The sequence below is a fragment of the Monocercomonoides exilis genome (genome assembly GCF_001643675.1).
Source record: "Monocercomonoides exilis strain PA203 chromosome Unknown scaffold12-1864167, whole genome shotgun sequence".
NCBI lineage: Eukaryota > Preaxostyla > Oxymonadida > Polymastigidae > Monocercomonoides > Monocercomonoides exilis.
This window is the reverse complement of record NW_027150557.1, coordinates 979,327-999,995: the sequence shown is the minus strand read 5'-3', so window position 1 is coordinate 999,995 and position 20,669 is coordinate 979,327. Positions and strand designations below refer to the sequence as shown.

The window sequence follows — 20,669 nt, the reverse complement described above, 5'->3', positions numbered from 1 at the left end:
GATGGTGGTGGCGATTGTGCCGTTATCTGTAATTTTTGTGTCAATAGCGCAGAAGGCGAGTAATTTGCTCCAAGTGAAGATGGAGTTGGAGAGAGAATCCATTGAGGGAATACACGATTATGACACATGGCGCCTGTCGTAGCCTGCTTCAGGCATTGATATCAGTTCCGTTGTTGGCAATGATTTTGTTCTAGGAGATGAGAGAGAAAGCTGCCGTGTGCATCTCTTGTTTCCGTTCCGCAGCTCTATGTTCTGTTTGCTGGGGTTGTTGAGCTGCGTTGGTTGAATGGAGATTGGGAGATGCTGTTTCCTCCAAAAAGCATGTCTTTTCATTTTCCATTTGTGCTCTTTTGCCATAAAAATATTTCTTTTTCTTTTTTGAGAGAGAAGGAGAGAAGGAGAGAAGGAGAGAAGGAGAGAAGGAGAGAAGGAGAGAAGGAGAGAAGGAGAGAAGGAGAGAAGGAGAGAAGGAGAGAAGGAGAGAAGGAGAGAAGGAGAGAAGGAGAGAAGGAGAGAAGGAGAGAAGGAGAGACGACTTGAAATGTGATGAGCAGTGATTTATATAATCGTGTTTTTTTTTGATTCTATTTGTTCTATGGAGAATATTTTGCTGAAAGTCGAGAATAATGGACAAAAATTGAATAAAGATTTTTATTTTGAATAAACAGTATTTAATTGAAATAAAGGCACTTTATTTAAATTTAGTCTGATTATTCAAATAAAAAATATTTATTCGGATCTCATCCATTAATGTTCATATTCCATTAATGATTGTTTATTATTATCAGAAACTATTGCGTTATACTATTATTAAAGTTTGAATAACTTTCTTTTTCAAACTAGTATGGTTATATCCGTTGCTTGAATGGATTACGAAAATATTTAAATAAAAAGCGAGTTAACCTTTTAAAAAAATAACACCACAGACGACCGAAAGGCTGAATTTGTGAATAAATTATTAAATGAAGAAATATTATTTCTAATTATTGCAAAAACCATAGTTCATCTTTTTTAATGCATGTATTATGGAACTGTAAATCTTTATAGTTGCAGAGAAAAGAACATAAACAGAAATGCTTTTGATTTTCGTATTTTCCCAAGTTATGCTATCTACATATTCTGAAGAGAATGATTTAACAGAGGTGTTTGTGAAACTCACCGGAGAAGATAGCAAAAACGGTACAAGTGCTAGCGAAGCAATTAAGAGCATGACAACTGCTTACAATAAACTGAAATCGGATGGAGATGAATCAGTCGCGATCAAAGTTGTCAATGACACATCATCATTTATTGCAGAAGTCATCACATTTAACAAGAAGAACATTACGATCATGGGAGTTAATGATGATGGGAGTGAGATCACAGAAGTTAGTATAAGCTGCAGTGTGGGAACAGACAACGACTTCTTCACATGTGAGAAAATTGTGGAATTCATGTATCTAAATTTTGAATTCAAAGCAAATGCGGATTCAAGTTCAAGCGCAAATGCAGGAGAAAAAGCATTGATTGCATCTGGGGAAGGATCAACATCTGTGAATATTAGCCACTGCAAATTTTCTCGTCCAAAAGCGACAATTCCTGGAAACATGTTTACGAATAATGAAGGAACAGAAGACAGTCCTATTGCTTTCCACCTTGTGAAAGTTGGCGCAGGAGCACTAGCAATGAATAATGTTGAATGCACAGATGACAATGATGCAGTTACATTTTCGGCAACGCCATTTTTAGCAGAGGGAACTATTACGGATATTTCACTGATAGAATTGAATTTGAAGAAGATTGTATCGAGCACAGGTGCTGTGGTGAAGATTGTTGGGAATGAAAATAATAATGAAGGTGGAAGACATGATAATGAAGATAGTGGAACTGAGGGCGCAGTGGTATTGACACTCGACAAATGCACATTCGCTGAATGCGGTTCTACAGAACCAGCTGGAACGGCAACAAGTGGAGTATTATATTTTGAAAGCAATAAAACTGAAAGTAAAATTTCTGTTGGAAATACAGGCGCAATAACATTTTCGAAATGTGCTTGTGCAAAGGGGAAGTCAGGAGGGATGTATATTAAAATGACAGGAATTACAGATGCCTCTAAATTAACATGGCCAGAAGCAGGAACCGGTTTGGTGTTCACAGAATGCACAGCCGGAGAAGAAGATTCCGTAAGAAACACAGGATTGTATTTGGAAGTTCCCGAAGCGTTAATTGGAGATATTGCAAAAGCAATGAAAGATGGCTTTGCGAAGGAATACACAATGGAAAAGAATGACTGGTTTATCGCAGCAAAAGGAGCTGATAGTCATTCAGATATCGATTTTACTGCATTATATTTTGATCCACACCAAGCATTTGCCAAAAATAATGGGACTGGTGAAGGACGGACTTTGAATGCAGCATCAAGTAACCTTGCGAAAGCATTAACGATATTTGACAATCCAAAAAGCAGCGAAATATACGTGATAAAAGTTGTTAAAGATGAAGCAGCATTTACAGCTGATTCAGTAGAATTTGACAAGAAGAACATTACGATCATGGGTGTTGGTAGTGATGGAAATAAATGTGAAACTGATAGAGTTGATATCAGTTGCAGTGTGGGAATAGACAAGGATTTCTTCACATGTAAGAAAATTGTGGAATTCATGTATCTAAATTTTGAATTCAAAGCAGACACTACTGTGAGTGGGTCAAAAAAGAACGATGGAGAAGAAAAGGCGTTGATTGTTGCAGGAAGTGACTCAACATCGCTGAACATAAGCCACTGCAAATTTACTCAATCAAAAGTGGAGACTTCAAATGATTTGTTTGCAAATGATGAACCACAAGACATCACAATTGGATTCCATCTTGTTAAAGTGTGTGCAGGCAAATTGAATATTACCGATGTTGAGTGTGCAGACAATACCGATGAAGTTCGATTTTCTGTAGCGCCGTTCTTGTCAAAAGGAGCATTAAGAGTAACATTGGAATCAGTAACACTGAAGAAGATTGCATCTAGCACAAGTGCAGTTGTGAAGATTGCAGGGGAAAGCGATGCCGTTGATGTGTACATGAATGGATGCACGTTTTCAGAGTGTAAATCTGAAGATGCTACAGGTGGAATATTGGATTTTGAAAGTGACCACGAACACAGCTTATTCACAGTAAATGGATATGAAAATGTCGAATTTGAGAATTGCAGCTGTGTAAAAGGGAAGTCTGGGGGTATTTATTTGAAACTTACAGGAATAACAGAAGCCAATCAGCTAACATGGCCAGAAACAGATTTACCAATGGAGCTGATATTTAAGAATTGTACAATCGGTGAAAGTGAGTCAGTCAGGAACACAGGATTATATTTGGAAGTACCCGAAAGGTTGTATGAAGAAATAGCAGCCGAGATGAAGAAGAGTTTTGCAGCAGACTACACACTTGAAAAGAACGATTGGTTTGTTGCAGCAAAGGGAGAAAATGATGTTGATATTGACTTTACAGCGAAATACTTTGATCCTCCGGTTGCATATGTGAAGAAAGGAGGAGAAGGAAAAGGAAAGAAATACGAAGAGCCAAAAGGGAAGCTGAGTGAAGCATATAAATTATTTGATAATACAAATTGCGGAGAAAGATATTTCATAAAGGTTATAAAGAACAACGAAGCTCTCGAAGCAGATGCTGTTGAATTCGATAAAGAATCAGGAATCACAATTGAAGGTGTAGATAAATCAGAGGATGTTGAAATAGAAACTGAAGTTGAGATCAATTGTGATGCTAAATCAGGAAGCGATCTGTTCACGTGCAAACGAAATGTTGAGTTCAATCATTTGGCGTTTAAATTCCCGGCTTCATTGAACAAAAATGAAGATCCTGATGAATCAGTTGTGAATGGTGAAGCAGGACCATTTTCGTTAATAGCTTCAGGATCAGACTCAGAATTGTTGGCAATAAGCAACTGCAGATTTGTTCGGCCAGTGACAGGAGAAGAGAAAGCGAATATTCATCTTGTGAAAGTGAGTACCGGAGCGCTGAAGATGAGCGCAGTTGTTTGTGCTGACGATACGAATGAAGTGAAATTCCAAGAATCATTGTTTGATATTAGTTGTGCAAGTGATGTCGATTTGGAAGGAGTGGATATCAGCAAAGTCAGTGTTATAAATGGTGCAACTATTAGCATCAAGGATGAAACAGGTTCAATTTCAAATGTTAATATCGAAGGGCTGACTATGAAGGATGTAAAGTCGGAGAATGGAGCATCTGCCGGTATTATTATTAATATGACATCAGAATCATCATCAGTGAAAATGGGAAGAGCAAACAAATGTTCATTCAAATCGTGCACAGCGCCAGCTGGGAATGCAGGAGCAATGTATGTTGAGATGTCGAAGGCTACAGCACAGTTGCTGCTTCCACTTGCAAACAATCTTGATATCGATAACTCGAACACAGCACATAATTCATCAGTAGCATCATTGTGCATTGTTGCACCAGATTTTGATGCATTCAGCAAGCAAGAGGGAGCATTCGAATTTGCGAAGGATTATACTGAAGCAAATGCAGGGTGGGTCGTGGGAGCAGCTGACGAGAATTCGGAACCTGAGGATGTTTATGAGAAATATCTGAAGAAGAACCATGATGATCCGAAAGATGATCCTGTCCCAGATGATGATAAGAAAGCAAACACGGGAGTGATTGTTGCTATTGTAGTGCCAATTGTAGTAGTTGTTGTTGTTGTCGCTGCTATTGCGATCATTGCGATTGTGATTGTGAGGAGAAAAAGGTCACTGCATAACTAAGAGATCTGCATAGAATTTAAGAATCTGTTGTTTTTATCATGAAGAAATGTGATCACATAAAGGATTGGGAAGAGCAATAGTGGAAATAAGGATAATAGATAATTATTAAATTATACATTATTATTTACTTGTAATTTTTGTGTTCTTTTTTTAAATAAAATAAGTTAAACCAGTGATGCTGATATTTAATCTTTTTGTTTTATTATTTTATTTTTTGTGCTCATTTGTGATTACATGTGAGCAAAATCGGATTTATTCTTTTCAGTTTAATTTTTAATTTTTTATTTTTATTTTTATTTTTATTTTTATTTTTATTTTTATTTTTATTTTTATTTTTATTTTTATTTTTATTTTTATTTTTATTTTTATTTTTCTCAAATATCCTTTATTTTTCATTTGTATTATATAAATTGTTTATGTTATTTTCGGTGTAGCATCATTCATTGCTTCTTCATTGAGGACGTTTTCAGCCCTCGATGAATATATTAGGTTCCATTTTCTATGTATTTTTTCAAATTCAATATTAGAAAAAACAGGGAAAATCATTTGAATCAGTAATAAGAATTATTTCAATTTTTCTTAAAATTTGAGTTCATCAGGCCGTATCTTCTAACATTTGGGAAAGTTTTTTTTTTGAAAAATTACTTCTAATTAATTTTCTTTGAAAAAAAATTTTGCGATAGTCGATTAAATCGAAACCAAATATATATATGTCAAAATTTTTTTGAAAATGAAACGAAAGGAACTTTTCAAAGAAAATTTGACATATATATGGGTGATTTTTTTTGAAAATATATGGGTGATTTTTTTTGAAAATATATTTGAACATTCACAATTTTCGGATCCAAAAATTTCCTTGAATATTTGCAAATTAACACCGAAAAGTTAAAAGGCATTTTCATAAGTCCATCGTTTTCAATTCAACTTAAACATTTGTTTTTGAAACAGTTCTGATATCTAAAGCAATTGAATGAAAAAATCTTTACCCAATGGCAAACAATTTTTGAAAAAAACAGCACACCGAAAAAAATTATGATTTCAAAAAGAATCACCCAAAAGAAAAAAAAAATTGCAATTGTCACAAATGCTAATAAAAAAATTGAATAAAAGACACGATTCACTCCTTTTCTGTTCTCACGGAATTCGTGTTCATTATAAATATTTAAAGCTAATTAAAATTCTATTATTTGGTGGAAAATATGAACATTAAAGCTTTTTTTGTACAACAAATTGAAAAATTGCTTCACTTATAACTTTATTACGCTTTCTCAGATTATTAAATAAATTTAATTTTCATATCCTGAAACAGGCATCATCGATATCAAAACATAAAGAATTATGACATTTCACGAATGTCAAAAAATGAACTCATTTTTATTGTGTTTTTTGTTCTTAAAACGTCAACGAAAAGTGTATAATTTTTTCAATGAAAATGCCTGAAGAGAAATATATCTCCCAATTTTTGAAAGAAAAAAATGTTATTTCAATTACAATCACGATATGGGGGAAAATACGGACTTTCAAGCTTTTTATGCATAAAGCATGGAAAAATTGTTTAACTTATAACATTTTTAAACTTAACCAGATTTCAAAATAAATTTGATTTTCATATCTGCAAGCAAATACAGTCAAAACCGGATATAATCACATCGAATACAATCACATTCGTTTAAAGTCACATTTTCACATGCACCGACATTTTTAGCTAATTTTTCATTCATTTTTCATCGAATATAATCACAGGGCTGAAAATATATAATCACATTTTTAATTATAATGGGTGGTTTTTTCAATGAAAAATCGTTTTTTTGATCAAAAATTTTTATTTTTTGATTTTTCAGAAATATGCTCAAATAAGTCTGTATTATGTGTATTTATGTCCAAAATTGTAAAAACAAGTGAAAAAAGTGTGTTTGTGCAGAATTTCCAAAAATAAAAAATTTGACCCTTAATTAATTAATGGAAAAATTAATTTTTATTTTTTTCTGTGATAAGTCACATCGCTTATAATCACAATCGGATATAGTCACAAAAAGTCGTGCAAAAACCGATGTGATTATATCCGGTTTTGACTGTATCATTGATATAATAACATTATGTTGTGTGACATCACATGTATTTCAAAAAATAAACCCATTTTTTTCAAATTTTTTGATCACAAAAAGATCATCTCAGATGCATAATTTTTCAGTGAAAATGCCTGAAGTCTAATATTTTGTCCCATATGAAAATGAAAAGGATTTTAATATGAGAAGTGGAACTTGAAGTGGAAAACACATTTTTTTGTCCTGTTTATTTACAAAATGCAAGATTTTGACACTCGTTTGACGAACTTATTCAGAAAAAAACAGTTTGTTCCCTTGAAAATAATAAACAACAATCTTTTGTTCATATAAAAAATTATTGCAACCAAGAAAATGGTAATTTTTTCCGAAAATAATTGGCTGATCCTTTTTGAAATCTAACTTTCGTTCGAGTTTTGATCAAATTTTTTTTCTCAATGGGATTTTGAAAAATTGAGTTTGAATTGAAAATACTTATTATTTATGATGCAGTTATTGCAGAAACAATTTTTTTTCTAAATCCCATTGAGAAAAAAAATTTGATCAAAACTCGAACGAAAGTTAGATTTCAAAAAGGATCAGCCAATTATTTTCGGAAAAAATTACCATTTTCTTGGTTGCAATAATTTTTTATATGAACAAAAGATTGTTGTTTATTATTTTCAAGGGAACAAACTGTTTTTTTCTGAATAAGTTCGTCAAACGAGTGTCAAAATCTTGCATTTTGTAAATAAACAGGACAAAAAAATGTGTTTTCCACTTCAAGTTCCACTTCTCATATTAAAATCCTTTTCATTTTCATATGGGACAAAATATTAGACTTCAGGCATTTTCACTGAAAAATTATGCATCTGAGATGATCTTTTTGTGATCAAAAAATTTGAAAAAAATGGGTTTATTTTTTGAAATACATGTGATGTCACACAACATAATGTTATTATATCAATGATACAGTCAAAACCGGATATAATCACATCGGTTTTTGCACGACTTTTTGTGACTATATCCGATTGTGATTATAAGCGATGTGACTTATCACAGAAAAAAATAAAAATTAATTTTTCCATTAATTAATTAAGGGTCAAATTTTTTATTTTTGGAAATTCTGCACAAACACACTTTTTTCACTTGTTTTTACAATTTTGGACATAAATACACATAATACAGACTTATTTGAGCATATTTCTGAAAAATCAAAAAATTCAAATTTTTGATCAAAAAAACGATTTTTCATTGAAAAAATCACCCATTATAATTAAAAATGTGATTATATATTTTCAGCCCTGTGATTATATTCGATGAAAAATGAATGAAAAATTAGCTAAAAATGTCGGTGCATGTGAAAATGTGACTTTAAACGAATGTGATTGTATTCGATGTGATTATATCCGGTTTTGACTGTATTTGCTTGCAGATATGAAAATCAAATTTATTTTGAAATCTGGTTAAGTTTAAAAATGTTATAAGTTAAACAATTTTTCCATGCTTTATGCATAAAAAGCTTGAAAGTCCGTATTTTCCCCCATATCGTGATTGTAATTGAAATAACATTTTTTTCTTTCAAAAATTGGGAGATATATTTCTCTTCAGGCATTTTCATTGAAAAAATTATACACTTTTCGTTGACGTTTTAAGAACAAAAAACACAATAAAAATGAGTTCATTTTTTGACATTCGTGAAATGTCATAATTCTTTATGTTTTGATATCGATGATGCCTGTTTCAGGATATGAAAATTAAATTTATTTAATAATCTGAGAAAGCGTAATAAAGTTATAAGTGAAGCAATTTTTCAATTTGTTGTACAAAAAAAGCTTTAATGTTCATATTTTCCACCAAATAATAGAATTTTAATTAGCTTTAAATATTTATAATGAACACGAATTCCGTGAGAACAGAAAAGGAGTGAATCGTGTCTTTTATTCAATTTTTTTATTAGCATTTGTGACAATTGCAATTTTTTTTTTCTTTTGGGTGATTCTTTTTGAAATCATAATTTTTTTCGGTGTGCTGTTTTTTTCAAAAATTGTTTGCCATTGGGTAAAGATTTTTTCATTCAATTGCTTTAGATATCAGAACTGTTTCAAAAACAAATGTTTAAGTTGAATTGAAAACGATGGACTTATGAAAATGCCTTTTAACTTTTCGGTGTTAATTTGCAAATATTCAAGGAAATTTTTGGATCCGAAAATTGTGAATGTTCAAATATATTTTCAAAAAAAATCACCCATATATGGGTGATTTTTTTTGATATCATAAAAAAAGATCAAAAATCGAAAAAATAAAATCTATTGTGGTATTCATTGATCAAAGAGTTTTATTGATTTATTTCGAGTTTTAAGCTTTTATTTCTGTTATATATATTTGTTTTATTTATTAATATGAAAAAAGACATACCTTTTTGATGTTTTTGTGAAAAAGAATTTTTTTGATCAAGTTAAATAAAAATGAACTTAAAATTAATGAAGTTTAATTAACAAAACTCATCAAAAAGACAAAAAAATATTCTTAACCTGTTAAACAAAGCTAATAAAAGGAAAAAAATATTTAAAGAACTTAAAAAAATGCAACAAATATGTGAATTTTTATTATTCCGTAGAAAAAGAAATGTGCATTTCATTAATCGAGGTGAGACCTCATCAAAATTTTCCGGTATTACACAACAGCACTACGGATTCAGCAAACGGAGATTGTACTGCACAGGAAACAACAATCATTAAGAGCAATTGAATCATTTTCGTCACTTATCTTTTTGTTCTTCATGAAAAATACATTTTTTTTTCTCGATTCACAACATTATTTCCTAACATTTCTTCTCGACATTTTTAAAAATTCTCCTTTCGTTAACTGCGTGCTTTTCCAAAGTTCCTGCTCATGTTGCTCTGTGTTGAAATCAACATTGAATTCGCCTCAACTATCATTCGTTTTTTGTTTATGCTATTTCTTTCCCTCTATCATCATCATCTTCCTCTTTCTCTTGATCATCCTTTTCTTCCTTTTTGGTTTCCCCCTCATTTCACTCTCTTCATCATCGCTCTCATCTCTCCCTATGGCAACTATATCTTTCACTAAACAAGCTACTCACTTTGATGATCAAAATTGATATCCTTCCGCTCTTCTTTCAAACCTTCTATCTTCTCTTTCTCTTCCTTCGGCTCACGGCATTAGCAGCAATTAAACAATGGCATGCCCAGTTCTTTCCTCCATTGTGGAGTTTGACACGTTCTGGATGCTTTATCCTTTCCCTTCCCTTTCTACTGCTCTCACCAATGTTTGCTCTCTGAGTCGTTTGGCAGCGCTTCATCGAAGCTTTCTGAGAAGTCTATAAGTATTTTTTAATTTGTTGTTCTGTAAGCGCTGTGTATCAGCAAGAGTTAAGATTGTGGAATTAGTTGCAGCTTGGGAGAAGAAGAAGAGGAAGGGAATGAAGGAGAAGGAGCAAATGGTTGAGGGATTGATTTAACCCTCTTTCAAATACGATTCTGAAAGAAGAAAATTATTCTTGTTGTTGAGGAGCGCACTCAGTGACTCAGATATAGCAGTTCTTCTCTTCTCATTGGACAATGTTCCGCTGTGGCTGTTTTGCGCTGCATTCTACTGAGGTAGAGAAGCTGTATGCGTTCTTCGGGCAGTGGGTGGAGCATGTAATGGTGGGATCGGTATGACATAGAATTAGTACTGAGGCTATCTATGGAATCTGCAGCAAAGGTGAAAACAGGAAAGAACGCAGTCGAGACAAAGTGGGCGAATGACCTTGTGTGCGAGGAGAAGACGTACATGAACGCCAATCTTCTTCTTCTTCTTCTTCTTCTCTTTCCTTACACTCTCCTTTTCTTCATCCCCTTCATCATCATCCTCCTTCGTATCTTCTCCTGTTCCTCTTTTTCCCAACGGCTGCATACAGATTAAGCAAAGTACCAGCAATTATTATTTTCGCTATGTCAGTCTCCTTTGGTGAAGCCATAACGCCAAAAAGATTCGACCCAACACCCCAGCTCAGCAAACTACGCAGTAGCTCTTCCTTCGTGACTGTTGGTTCGTTGTTCGCTTCTTTATCCTTCTCGTTTCTCTTCTCCTTCTTCATCCAGCCCTCTTCCTTCAGCAAGCGCCTCGATGATTTCCGACGCGTTGTTCCGCACAATCGCCTGTGACGAGTACATCAGTTCGGCCAGCTCGTTAAACAGCGCTTTGTCGAGAGAGCTGGCAAACAGCTTGAACAACTTGTTGGTCAGCGAGAGAAGAATAGAAGGTGCTTTGTCGCTGTATTCAGCGCGCGGCGAGTGCAGCAGGCAGTGGATGAGCTGGAGAATGCCGTGGCGAAGGAACGCAAAGTGGAACTCGGTACCGTTGGTGATGAACTTGTTGATCACACGAAGAGAAGAAGAGACAAGAGGATACCAGCGGAAACTGGATGTGAATATAATTGTGTGTTTGTGAATAATTAAATGAATAAGCGAAAAAGAGTGTATAAAAATGAAGAAGAAAAAGAATTCGAAAAGAAAGAAAGAAAATATTGTGAATGAAATTTCAATAAATAGTTTCTGGCAAACCCCATAAATCTGATCAATTGCTTTGCAACAGCATCATTCAGCAAATAATCTTTTCTGCTTTGCAAGACAATTGAAAAATCATGGATATTATTCCACCATCATAACTATTCATCATTTGAGAGTGAACAAAAAAATTTAAATAAAGATAAATATTTGAAAAGCAAAATATTGATAAACAAAAATAAATCAAACTATTAATGAAATATACTTTATTTATTAGAAAATTCAAAAATTTCCATTCAATTCTGGTTTGCCACGTGGGAAATGGCGTTGAATCCCCTCAGTCTGCGGATGTCGTCGAAGCCGCAGACCATTAACTGTTCAACAGAAAACGCACAGCGCAGCGAAAACGGCACGTCCATCGACAGAAAAGTGCCACAAACGAAACTGGCACATAAATTAATCACATACTGCCGCTTCACTTTGAACGAACGCTCTAAGCTGTGCTTTATGGATGGCAGGTTGGTTGGGGAGGGAGAAAAGGAAGAAAAAGAAGAAAAAGAAGAAGAAGGTAGTGGTGATGATGGTGATGAAATGGGAAATGAAGAAGAAGTGAATGAAGTTGATGTGCTTGCAGATGCAAATGTTGAGAAAGTGAATGGTGTTTCGATAATCTGCTGCTGAATCCTTTTTCGATTTTTGATTTCAGGCAGAAAATCTGAGTAAAGTGTGGTCAGAATCGTAACAGGCTTATTCTTCTCTTTTGTTGTTTTCTTCTTTTCTTTTGAGCCCCTATCTTTCTGAACCTTTCTAATATCTCTGCCAAATCCATTTTCTACTTCCTCTTCCTCCTCCTCTTCTTCCTCTTCATCTTTCTCATTATCGATGCATTTATCTTTCAGATACAACGATCCCTTTCCATCTTTATCACTCACAAACTCATTTGCACTCCTCTTCTCATCCTTCCTCTCTCTCTTCCCCTCCTTTTCCCCACCTACCCGAATCTCCTGGCTAGCCACATACGCTGCATAGTTCAGAAGGATGCCCTGTTGATCAAACACATCCCTCATGTCTGACATGCTGCTGCTGGCAAACACGCCTGCATTGCCCAATCTGTTTTTTCCGAGAATCGCACGAGGTATCGGCACAGTTCCAAAAGGTAGTAAAGAGAATGAAGAAATAGAAGATGGAGAAGAAGATGGAGAGGAAGAAGACATGTTAGATAAAAAAGATGAGCTTGGGCTGAATGTGCAGAGGGACTTCTGCGTGAGTGAAGAGGAATGGGTAGCGGGAAATGATGAAGTGAGTGGCTTTGGAGGAGTTCCAACAAGAACAGAAGAGGGAGACAATTGGGTGTGGAGCAAGAGAGAAAAAGGAGGAGTGGAAATCTTCGAGGAGGCCGTGATGTGTTGAGTGTGTAACTGGACAGATGAGAGTGTGCATTCGAATGAGCAGAATGTCTGCTGTTATTCATCATCATCTTCTTCATCACCTCCTCCTTCTTCTTCTCTTCCCCTGTCCCTCCTCCTCCTTTCTGTTACTGCCTGTGGAAGCCTTATGTCGAATGCATCAATTTGCAATGTGCAAAACTCGTCTTTCTCATTTGTCTTCATCTTAGCTTCTGTTCTTCGCATGATTCCCTTTCCTCTGCTCTTCGCTCAACTTGCTTTTGCGCTCCGCGTTCTTTGCCTCTTCCATTTGAACTTGAACTTCTCTCTCTTCGCTTCTTGGCGGTGTCATAAAGCGAGCGGAGTGCTATGCGCCTGACAGATCCTATGCATTTCTTATCCACTCCTTTCAGCTCATTCTGAACAGCCTTTGCACGGATGTTGTTCGAAACGATAAAGCAAAGCGAAATACACCTCTGTAGAAGAGGAACACAGTTCAGATGCACTTCTAGCTCAGCAATATAAGGAATTGATAACGAATATGATGATGTTCAGCGAATAGAAACCGAATGAAATAATTATTGGTTTTTATAATCAAGCTGTTTATTGAACAGCTGAAGTTCGTTGGAAAAAAGATGGAATGAAATAATACGAAGTGAGCAAAAATAACACTGAAGAAGAAGAGGAAGGTGAGAAAAAGGTGAAGAAAAAGGTGATGAAGAAAGAGAAAGGAAGAGGAAGATGAAGAAGAAGAAACAAAAGAAGTCGAAGACGAAAATGAAGGCGAAGAAAAAGAAACAGTTGAGAAATGTGAAATCAGTCGAACGAAATTCGAGAAGTTGAAAACAATTTGTATGAAGTCGTTGATTGTACCAAATATTCTATTCAATGAGTTGATTTCATATATGGTAACACAATCGTAATCACAATATTTGTTGAAGGCTGAAGGAAATTGATTGATGAAAGATGATATCCTCAATTCGTTTCTGCCTTTTGTTATTTCCCCTCCTTTCCCCTCAAAAATAAAAAATGAAGATATTTCTCAATTTTCTTTCCTTTCCATTTCCATCTTCCTTTTAACCCCCAAAATCATCAGAAAATATCAATCCCCTCCTTTTCTTCATCTTTGTCATTCTCTTCCATAAAACATTCTTTTCCTCTCAAAAAATACCCCTCTTCCAATCAAACTCTTCAGATTATTCATCTTCTGTCCCGCTTGTGACCTCTTTTCTTTCTCTTCAAATTCCATATCTCCCATCAACAATAAACCTTTCTCACCATCCCCAATCACTTCTCTACATATTTACTATATTATCTTCTCCAAATCTCCACTTGCTCTTCCCCATCCCTCTGTCTCAAAATTTCTTTCATTCAAAAACCTTCCTCGAAACATTAACATTCTTAAAAATGCTCAACTCTCACCCCCTGATATAAATAATCCTCTTCCATCTCTTCTCTGCTCCATATCCCTCCTGTGCCTATTGTTGATGAGATAAACAAGATATACGATTTTGGATAGTTGAGAATATTATTAAAGGAGTAGATCGTTCCAAAAACAGAAAAAACCCCTCTGGACATCCACCACAATGTGTACGGGCTGAAAGGACCCTCCAGTGAGATATATAAAATATTTTGTGGAGATGCATTCCATGCTGCAATTTGACCATTCTGAGACTGAAATGAAGAGATTGATTTTTTAAATGATGATGACCGTGGAATGAAGCTGTTTGGCAAAAAACAGTTGAAGGGCCGTTTGGCATTTATTTATTTTCATTTATTTGAATATTTGCCTGTTGACTGTTTTTGTGTTTCTTTCAGGGCAGGAGGTGGAAATGAATGAAAATGAGAAAAAGCGGGATATCTCGTTATGCAGGGTGACTATCGAGCTGAGCAAGCGAATTTATATGGAAAGTGTGTATGATGGATGGATTGTGAAGGGAATGGGATAAATTATTTTTGGAAAAAGTAGTTTTAGATGATAAACATTAAATTGACATGAAACAAAATGTTTACATATTTCAGAAGTAGATAACAAAACAATTGAAAGAGAAGCGAATGTTGCTGATTCAATTTTTTAAATTGTTAATTGCATAAAATTGATGATTTCAATAAATATTTTTCGATTTCAACCAATCTTATATTTTTTCATTTTCAATCACATTATTTAACAAATTTTTGAATAGTAAATTTCTTTATGACGTTATCGTAATTATTGTTATCATGTTAATTTATCCCGAAAGCTTTGGTTTTTTTAAGTTTTGATATTTTCGAATAATTTTTTATGTTTTTTTGAAAATAAGTTATAAAAACAATTTGAAATGAATTAAAACCAGCAAACAAATTAAAATAAAAATATATTGAACGATATTTTCGCACTATAAAACAAAAATATTTTCGATTCAACCCCACCCTTAATGAAAATTTTTTATGATCAAACGTCGGAATATTTTATGATATCAAAAAAAATCACCCATATTTTCAAAAAAAATCACCCATATATATGTCAAATTTTCTTTGAAAAGTTCCTTTCGTTTCATTTTCAAAAAAATTTTGACATATATATATTTGGTTTCGATTTAATCGACTATCGCAAAATTTTTTTTCAAAGAAAATTAATTAGAAGTAATTTTTCAAAAAAAAAACTTTCCCAAATGTTAGAAGATACGGCCTGATGAACTCAAATTTTAAGAAAAATTGAAATAATTCTTATTACTGATTCAAATGATTTTCCCTGTTTTTTCTAATATTGAATTTGAAAAAATACATAGAAAATGGAACCTAATATATTCATCGAGGGCTGAAAACGTCCTCAATGAAGAAGCAATGAATGATGCTACACCGAAAATAACATAAACAATTTATATAATACAAATGAAAAATAAAGGATATTTGAGAAAAATAAAAATAAAAATAAAAATAAAAATAAAAATAAAAATAAAAATAAAAATAAAAATAAAAATAAAAAATTAAAAATTAAACTGAAAAGAATAAATCCGATTTTGCTCACATGTAATCACAAATGAGCACAAAAAATAAAATAATAAAACAAAAAGATTAAATATCAGCATCACTGGTTTAACTTATTTTATTTAAAAAAAGAACACAAAAATTACAAGTAAATAATAATGTATAATTTAATAATTATCTATTATCCTTATTTCCACTATTGCTCTTCCCAATCCTTTATGTGATCACATTTCTTCATGATAAAAACAACAGATTCTTAAATTCTATGCAGATCTCTTAGTTATGCAGTGACCTTTTTCTCCTCACAATCACAATCGCAATGATCGCAATAGCAGCGACAACAACAACTACTACTACAATTGGCACTACAATAGCAACAATCACTCCCGTGTTTGCTTTCTTATCATCATCTGGGACAGGATCATCTTTCGGATCATCATGGTTCTTCTTCAGATATTTCTCATAAACATCCTCAGGTTCCGAATTCTCGTCAGCTGCTCCCACGACCCACCCTGCATTTGCTTCAGTATAATCCTTCGCAAATTCGAATGCTCCCTCTTGCTTGCTGAATGCATCAAAATCTGGTGCAACAATGCACAATGATGCTACTGATGAATTATGTGCTGTGTTCGAGTTATCGATATCAAGATTGTTTGCAAGTGGAAGCAGCAACTGTGCTGTAGCCTTCGACATCTCAACATACATTGCTCCTGCATTCCAGCTGGCGCTGTGCACGATTTGAATGAACATTTGTTTGCTCTTCCCATTTTCACTGATGATGATTCTGATGTCATATTAATAATAATACCGGCAGATGCTCCATTCTCCGACTTTACATCCTTCATAGTCAGCCCTTCGATATTAACATTTGAAATTGAACCTGTTTCATCCTTGATGCTAATAGTTGCACCATTTATAACACTGACTTTGCTGATATCCACTCCTTCCAAATCGACATCACTTGCACAACTAATATCAAACAATGATTCTTGGAATTTCACTTCATTCGTATCGTCAGCACAAACAACTGCGCTCATCTTCAGCGCTCCGGTACTCACTTTCACAAGATGAATATTCGCTTTCTCTTCTCCTGTCACTGGCCGAACAAATCTGCAGTTGCTTATTGCCAACAATTCTGAGTCTGATCCTGAAGCTATTAACGAAAATGGTCCTGCTTCACCATTCACAACTGATTCATCAGGATCTTCATTTTTGTTCAATGAAGCCGGGAATTTAAACGCCAAATGATTGAACTCAACATTTCGTTTGCACGTGAACAGATCGCTTCCTGATTTAGCATCACAATTGATCTCAACTTCAGTTTCTATTTCAACATCCTCTGATTTATCTACACCTTCAATTGTGATTCCTGATTCTTTATCGAATTCAACAGCATCTGCTTCGAGAGCTTCGTTGTTCTTTATAACCTTTATGAAATATCTTTCTCCGCAATTTGTATTATCAAATAATTTATATGCTTCACTCAGCTTCCCTTTTGGCTCTTCGTATTTCTTTTCCTTTTCCTTCTCCTCCTTTCTTCACATATGCAACCGGAGGATCAAAGTATTTCGCTGTAAAGTCAATATCAACATCATTTTCTCCCTTTGCTGCAACAAACCAATCGTTCTTTTCAAGTGTGTAGTCTGCTGCAAAACTCTTCTTCATCTCGGCTGCTATTTCTTCATACAACCTTTCGGGTACTTCCAAATATAATCCTGTGTTCCTGACTGACTCACTTTCACCGATTGTACAATTCTTAAATATCAGCTCCATTGGTAAATCTGTTTCTGGCCATGTTAGCTGATTGGCTTCTGTTATTCCTGTAAGTTTCAAATAAATACCCCCAGACTTCCCTTTTACACAGCTGCAATTCTCAAATTCGACATTTTCATATCCATTTACTGTGAATAAGCTGTGTTCGTGGTCACTTTCAAAATCCAATATTCCACCTGTAGCATCTTCAGATTTACACTCTGAAAACGTGCATCCATTCATGTACACATCAACGGCATCGCTTTCCCCTGCAATCTTCACAACTGCACTTGTGCTAGATGCAATCTTCTTCAGTGTTACTGATTCCAATGTTACTCTTAATGCTCCTTTTGACAAGAACGGCGCTACAGAAAATCGAACTTCATCGGTATTGTCTGCACACTCAACATCGGTAATATTCAATTTGCCTGCACACACTTTAACAAGATGGAATCCAATTGTGATGTCTTGTGGTTCATCATTTGCAAACAAATCATTTGAAGTCTCCACTTTTGATTGAGTAAATTTGCAGTGGCTTATGTTCAGCGATGTTGAGTCACTTCCTGCAACAATCAACGCCTTTTCTTCTCCATCGTTCTTTTTTGACCCACTCACAGTAGTGTCTGCTTTGAATTCAAAATTTAGATACATGAATTCCACAATTTTCTTACATGTGAAGAAATCCTTGTCTATTCCCACACTGCAACTGATATCAACTCTATCAGTTTCACATTTATTTCCATCACTACCAACACCCATGATCGTAATGTTCTTCTTGTCAAATTCTACTGAATCAGCTGTAAATGCTGCTTCATCTTTAACAACTTTTATCACGTATATTTCGCTGCTTTTTGGATTGTCAAATATCGTTAATGCTTTCGCAAGGTTACTTGATGCTGCATTCAAAGTCCGTCCTTCACCAGTCCCATTATTTTTGGCAAATGCTTGGTGTGGATCAAAATATAATGCAGTAAAATCGATATCTGAATGACTATCAGCTCCTTTTGCTGCGATAAACCAGTCATTCTTTTCCATTGTGTATTCCTTCGCAAAGCCATCTTTCATTGCTTTTGCAATATCTCCAATTAACGCTTCGGGAACTTCCAAATACAATCCTGTGTTTCTTACGGAATCTTCTTCTCCGGCTGTGCATTCTGTGAACACCAAACCGGTTCCTGCTTCTGGCCATGTTAATTTAGAGGCATCTGTAATTCCTGTCATTTTAATATACATCCCTCCTGACTTCCCCTTTGCACAAGCACATTTCGAAAATGTTATTGCGCCTGTATTTCCAACAGAAATTTTACTTTCAGTTTTATTGCTTTCAAAATATAATACTCCACTTGTTGCCGTTCCAGCTGGTTCTGTAGAACCGCATTCAGCGAATGTGCATTTGTCGAGTGTCAATACCACTGCGCCCTCAGTTCCACTATCTTCATTATCATGTCTTCCACCTTCATTATTATTTTCATTCCCAACAATCTTCACCACAGCACCTGTGCTCGATACAATCTTCTTCAAATTCAATTCTATCAGTGAAATATCCGTAATAGTTCCCTCTGCTAAAAATGGCGTTGCCGAAAATGTAACTGCATCATTGTCATCTGTGCATTCAACATTATTCATTGCTAGTGCTCCTGCGCCAACTTTCACAAGGTGGAAAGCAATAGGACTGTCTTCTGTTCCTTCATTATTCGTAAACATGTTTCCAGGAATTGTCGCTTTTGGACGAGAAAATTTGCAGTGGCTAATATTCACAGATGTTGATCCTTCCCCAGATGCAATCAATGCTTTTTCTCCTGCATTTGCGCTTGAACTTGAATCCGCATTTGCTTTGAATTCAAAATTTAGATACATGAATTCCACAATTTTCTCACATGTGAAGAAGTCGTTGTCTGTTCCCACACTGCAGCTTATACTAACTTCTGTGATCTCACTCCCATCATCATTAACTCCCATGATCGTAATGTTCTTCTTGTTAAATGTGATGACTTCTGCAATAAATGATGATGTGTCATTGACAACTTTGATCGCGACTGATTCATCTCCATCCGATTTCAGTTTATTGTAAGCAGTTGTCATGCTCTTAATTGCTTCGCTAGCACTTGTACCGTTTTTGCTATCTTCTCCGGTGAGTTTCACAAACACCTCTGTTAAATCATTCTCTTCAGAATATGTAGATAGCATAACTTGGGAAAATACGAAAATCAAAAGCATTTCTGTTTATGTTCTTTTCTCTGCAACTATAAAGATTTACAGTTCCATAATACATGCATTAAAAAAGATGAACTATGGTTTTTGCAATAATTAGAAATAATATTTCTTCATTTAATAATTTATTCACAAATTCAGCCTTTCGGTCGTCTGTGGTGTTATTTTTTTAAAAGGTTAACTCGCTTTTTATTTAAATATTTTCGTAATCCATTCAAGCAACGGATATAACCATACTAGTTTGAAAAAGAAAGTTATTCAAACTTTAATAATAGTATAACGCAATAGTTTCTGATAATAATAAACAATCATTAATGGAATATGAACATTAATGGATGAGATCCGAATAAATATTTTTTATTTGAATAATCAGACTAAATTTAAATAAAGTGCCTTTATTTCAATTAAATACTGTTTATTCAAAATAAAAATCTTTATTCAATTTTTGTCCATTATTCTCGACTTTCAGCAAAATATTCTCCATAGAACAAATAGAATCAAAAAAAAAACACGATTATATAAATCACTGCTCATCACATTTCAAGTCGTCTCTCCTTCTCTCCTTCTCTCCTTCTCTCCTTCTCTCCTTCTCTCCTTCTCTCCTTCTCTCCTTCTCTCCTTCTCTCCTTCTCTCCTTCTCTCCTTCTCTCCTTCTCTCCTTCTCTCCTTCTCTCCTTCTCTCCTTCTCTCTCAAAAAAAGAAAAAGAAATATTTTTATGGCAAAAGAGCACAAATGGAAAATGAAAAGACATGCTTTTTGGAGGAAACAGCATCTCCCAATCTCCATTCAACCAACGCAGCTCAACAACCCCAGCAAACAGAACATAGAGCTGCGGAACGGAAACAAGAGATGCACACGGCAGCTTTCTCTCTCTCATCTCCTAGAACAAAATCATTGCCAACAACGGAACTGATATCAATGCCTGAAGCAGGCTACGACAGGCGCCATGTGTCATAATCGTGTATTCCCTCAATGGATTCTCTCTCCAACTCCATCTTCACTTGGAGCAAATTACTCGCCTTCTGCGCTAT

At 34.6% G+C, this 20,669-nt stretch overlaps 4 protein-coding genes across 4 annotated transcripts; 1 reads left to right on the top strand and 3 right to left on the bottom strand.

Annotated features, from left to right (window-relative positions):
- Window positions 1-1,073: 1,073 nt before the first annotated feature.
- Window positions 1,074-4,766, top strand: MONOS_15763 (uncharacterized protein; the record flags this gene model as incomplete). The annotated part of the gene is made up of 1 exon (XM_067868658.1): window positions 1,074-4,766. One exon carries the CDS (start codon window positions 1,074-1,076, stop codon window positions 4,764-4,766), a length of 3,693 nt encoding a protein of 1,230 aa, XP_067731228.1.
- A 6,115-nt stretch (window positions 4,767-10,881) lies between these two features.
- On the bottom strand, window positions 10,882-11,384 carry MONOS_16294 (uncharacterized protein; the record flags this gene model as incomplete). Its single annotated transcript, XM_067869210.1, has 2 exons — window positions 10,882-11,236; window positions 11,380-11,384. 2 exons carry the CDS (start codon window positions 11,382-11,384, stop codon window positions 10,882-10,884), a joined length of 360 nt encoding a protein of 119 aa, XP_067731227.1.
- Window positions 11,385-11,618: 234 nt separating this feature from the next.
- On the bottom strand, window positions 11,619-12,536 carry MONOS_16293 (uncharacterized protein; the record flags this gene model as incomplete). Its single annotated transcript, XM_067869209.1, has 1 exon — window positions 11,619-12,536. The coding sequence occupies one exon, from the start codon at window positions 12,534-12,536 to the stop codon at window positions 11,619-11,621; it is 918 nt and encodes a 305-aa protein (XP_067731226.1).
- Window positions 12,537-15,950: 3,414 nt separating this feature from the next.
- Window positions 15,951-19,613, bottom strand: MONOS_17315 (uncharacterized protein; the record flags this gene model as incomplete). Its single annotated transcript, XM_067870225.1, has 3 exons — window positions 15,951-16,384; window positions 16,483-17,101; window positions 17,226-19,613. The coding sequence occupies 3 exons, from the start codon at window positions 19,611-19,613 to the stop codon at window positions 15,951-15,953; spliced, it is 3,441 nt and encodes a 1,146-aa protein (XP_067731225.1).
- Between the last annotated feature and the right edge of the window lie 1,056 nt (window positions 19,614-20,669).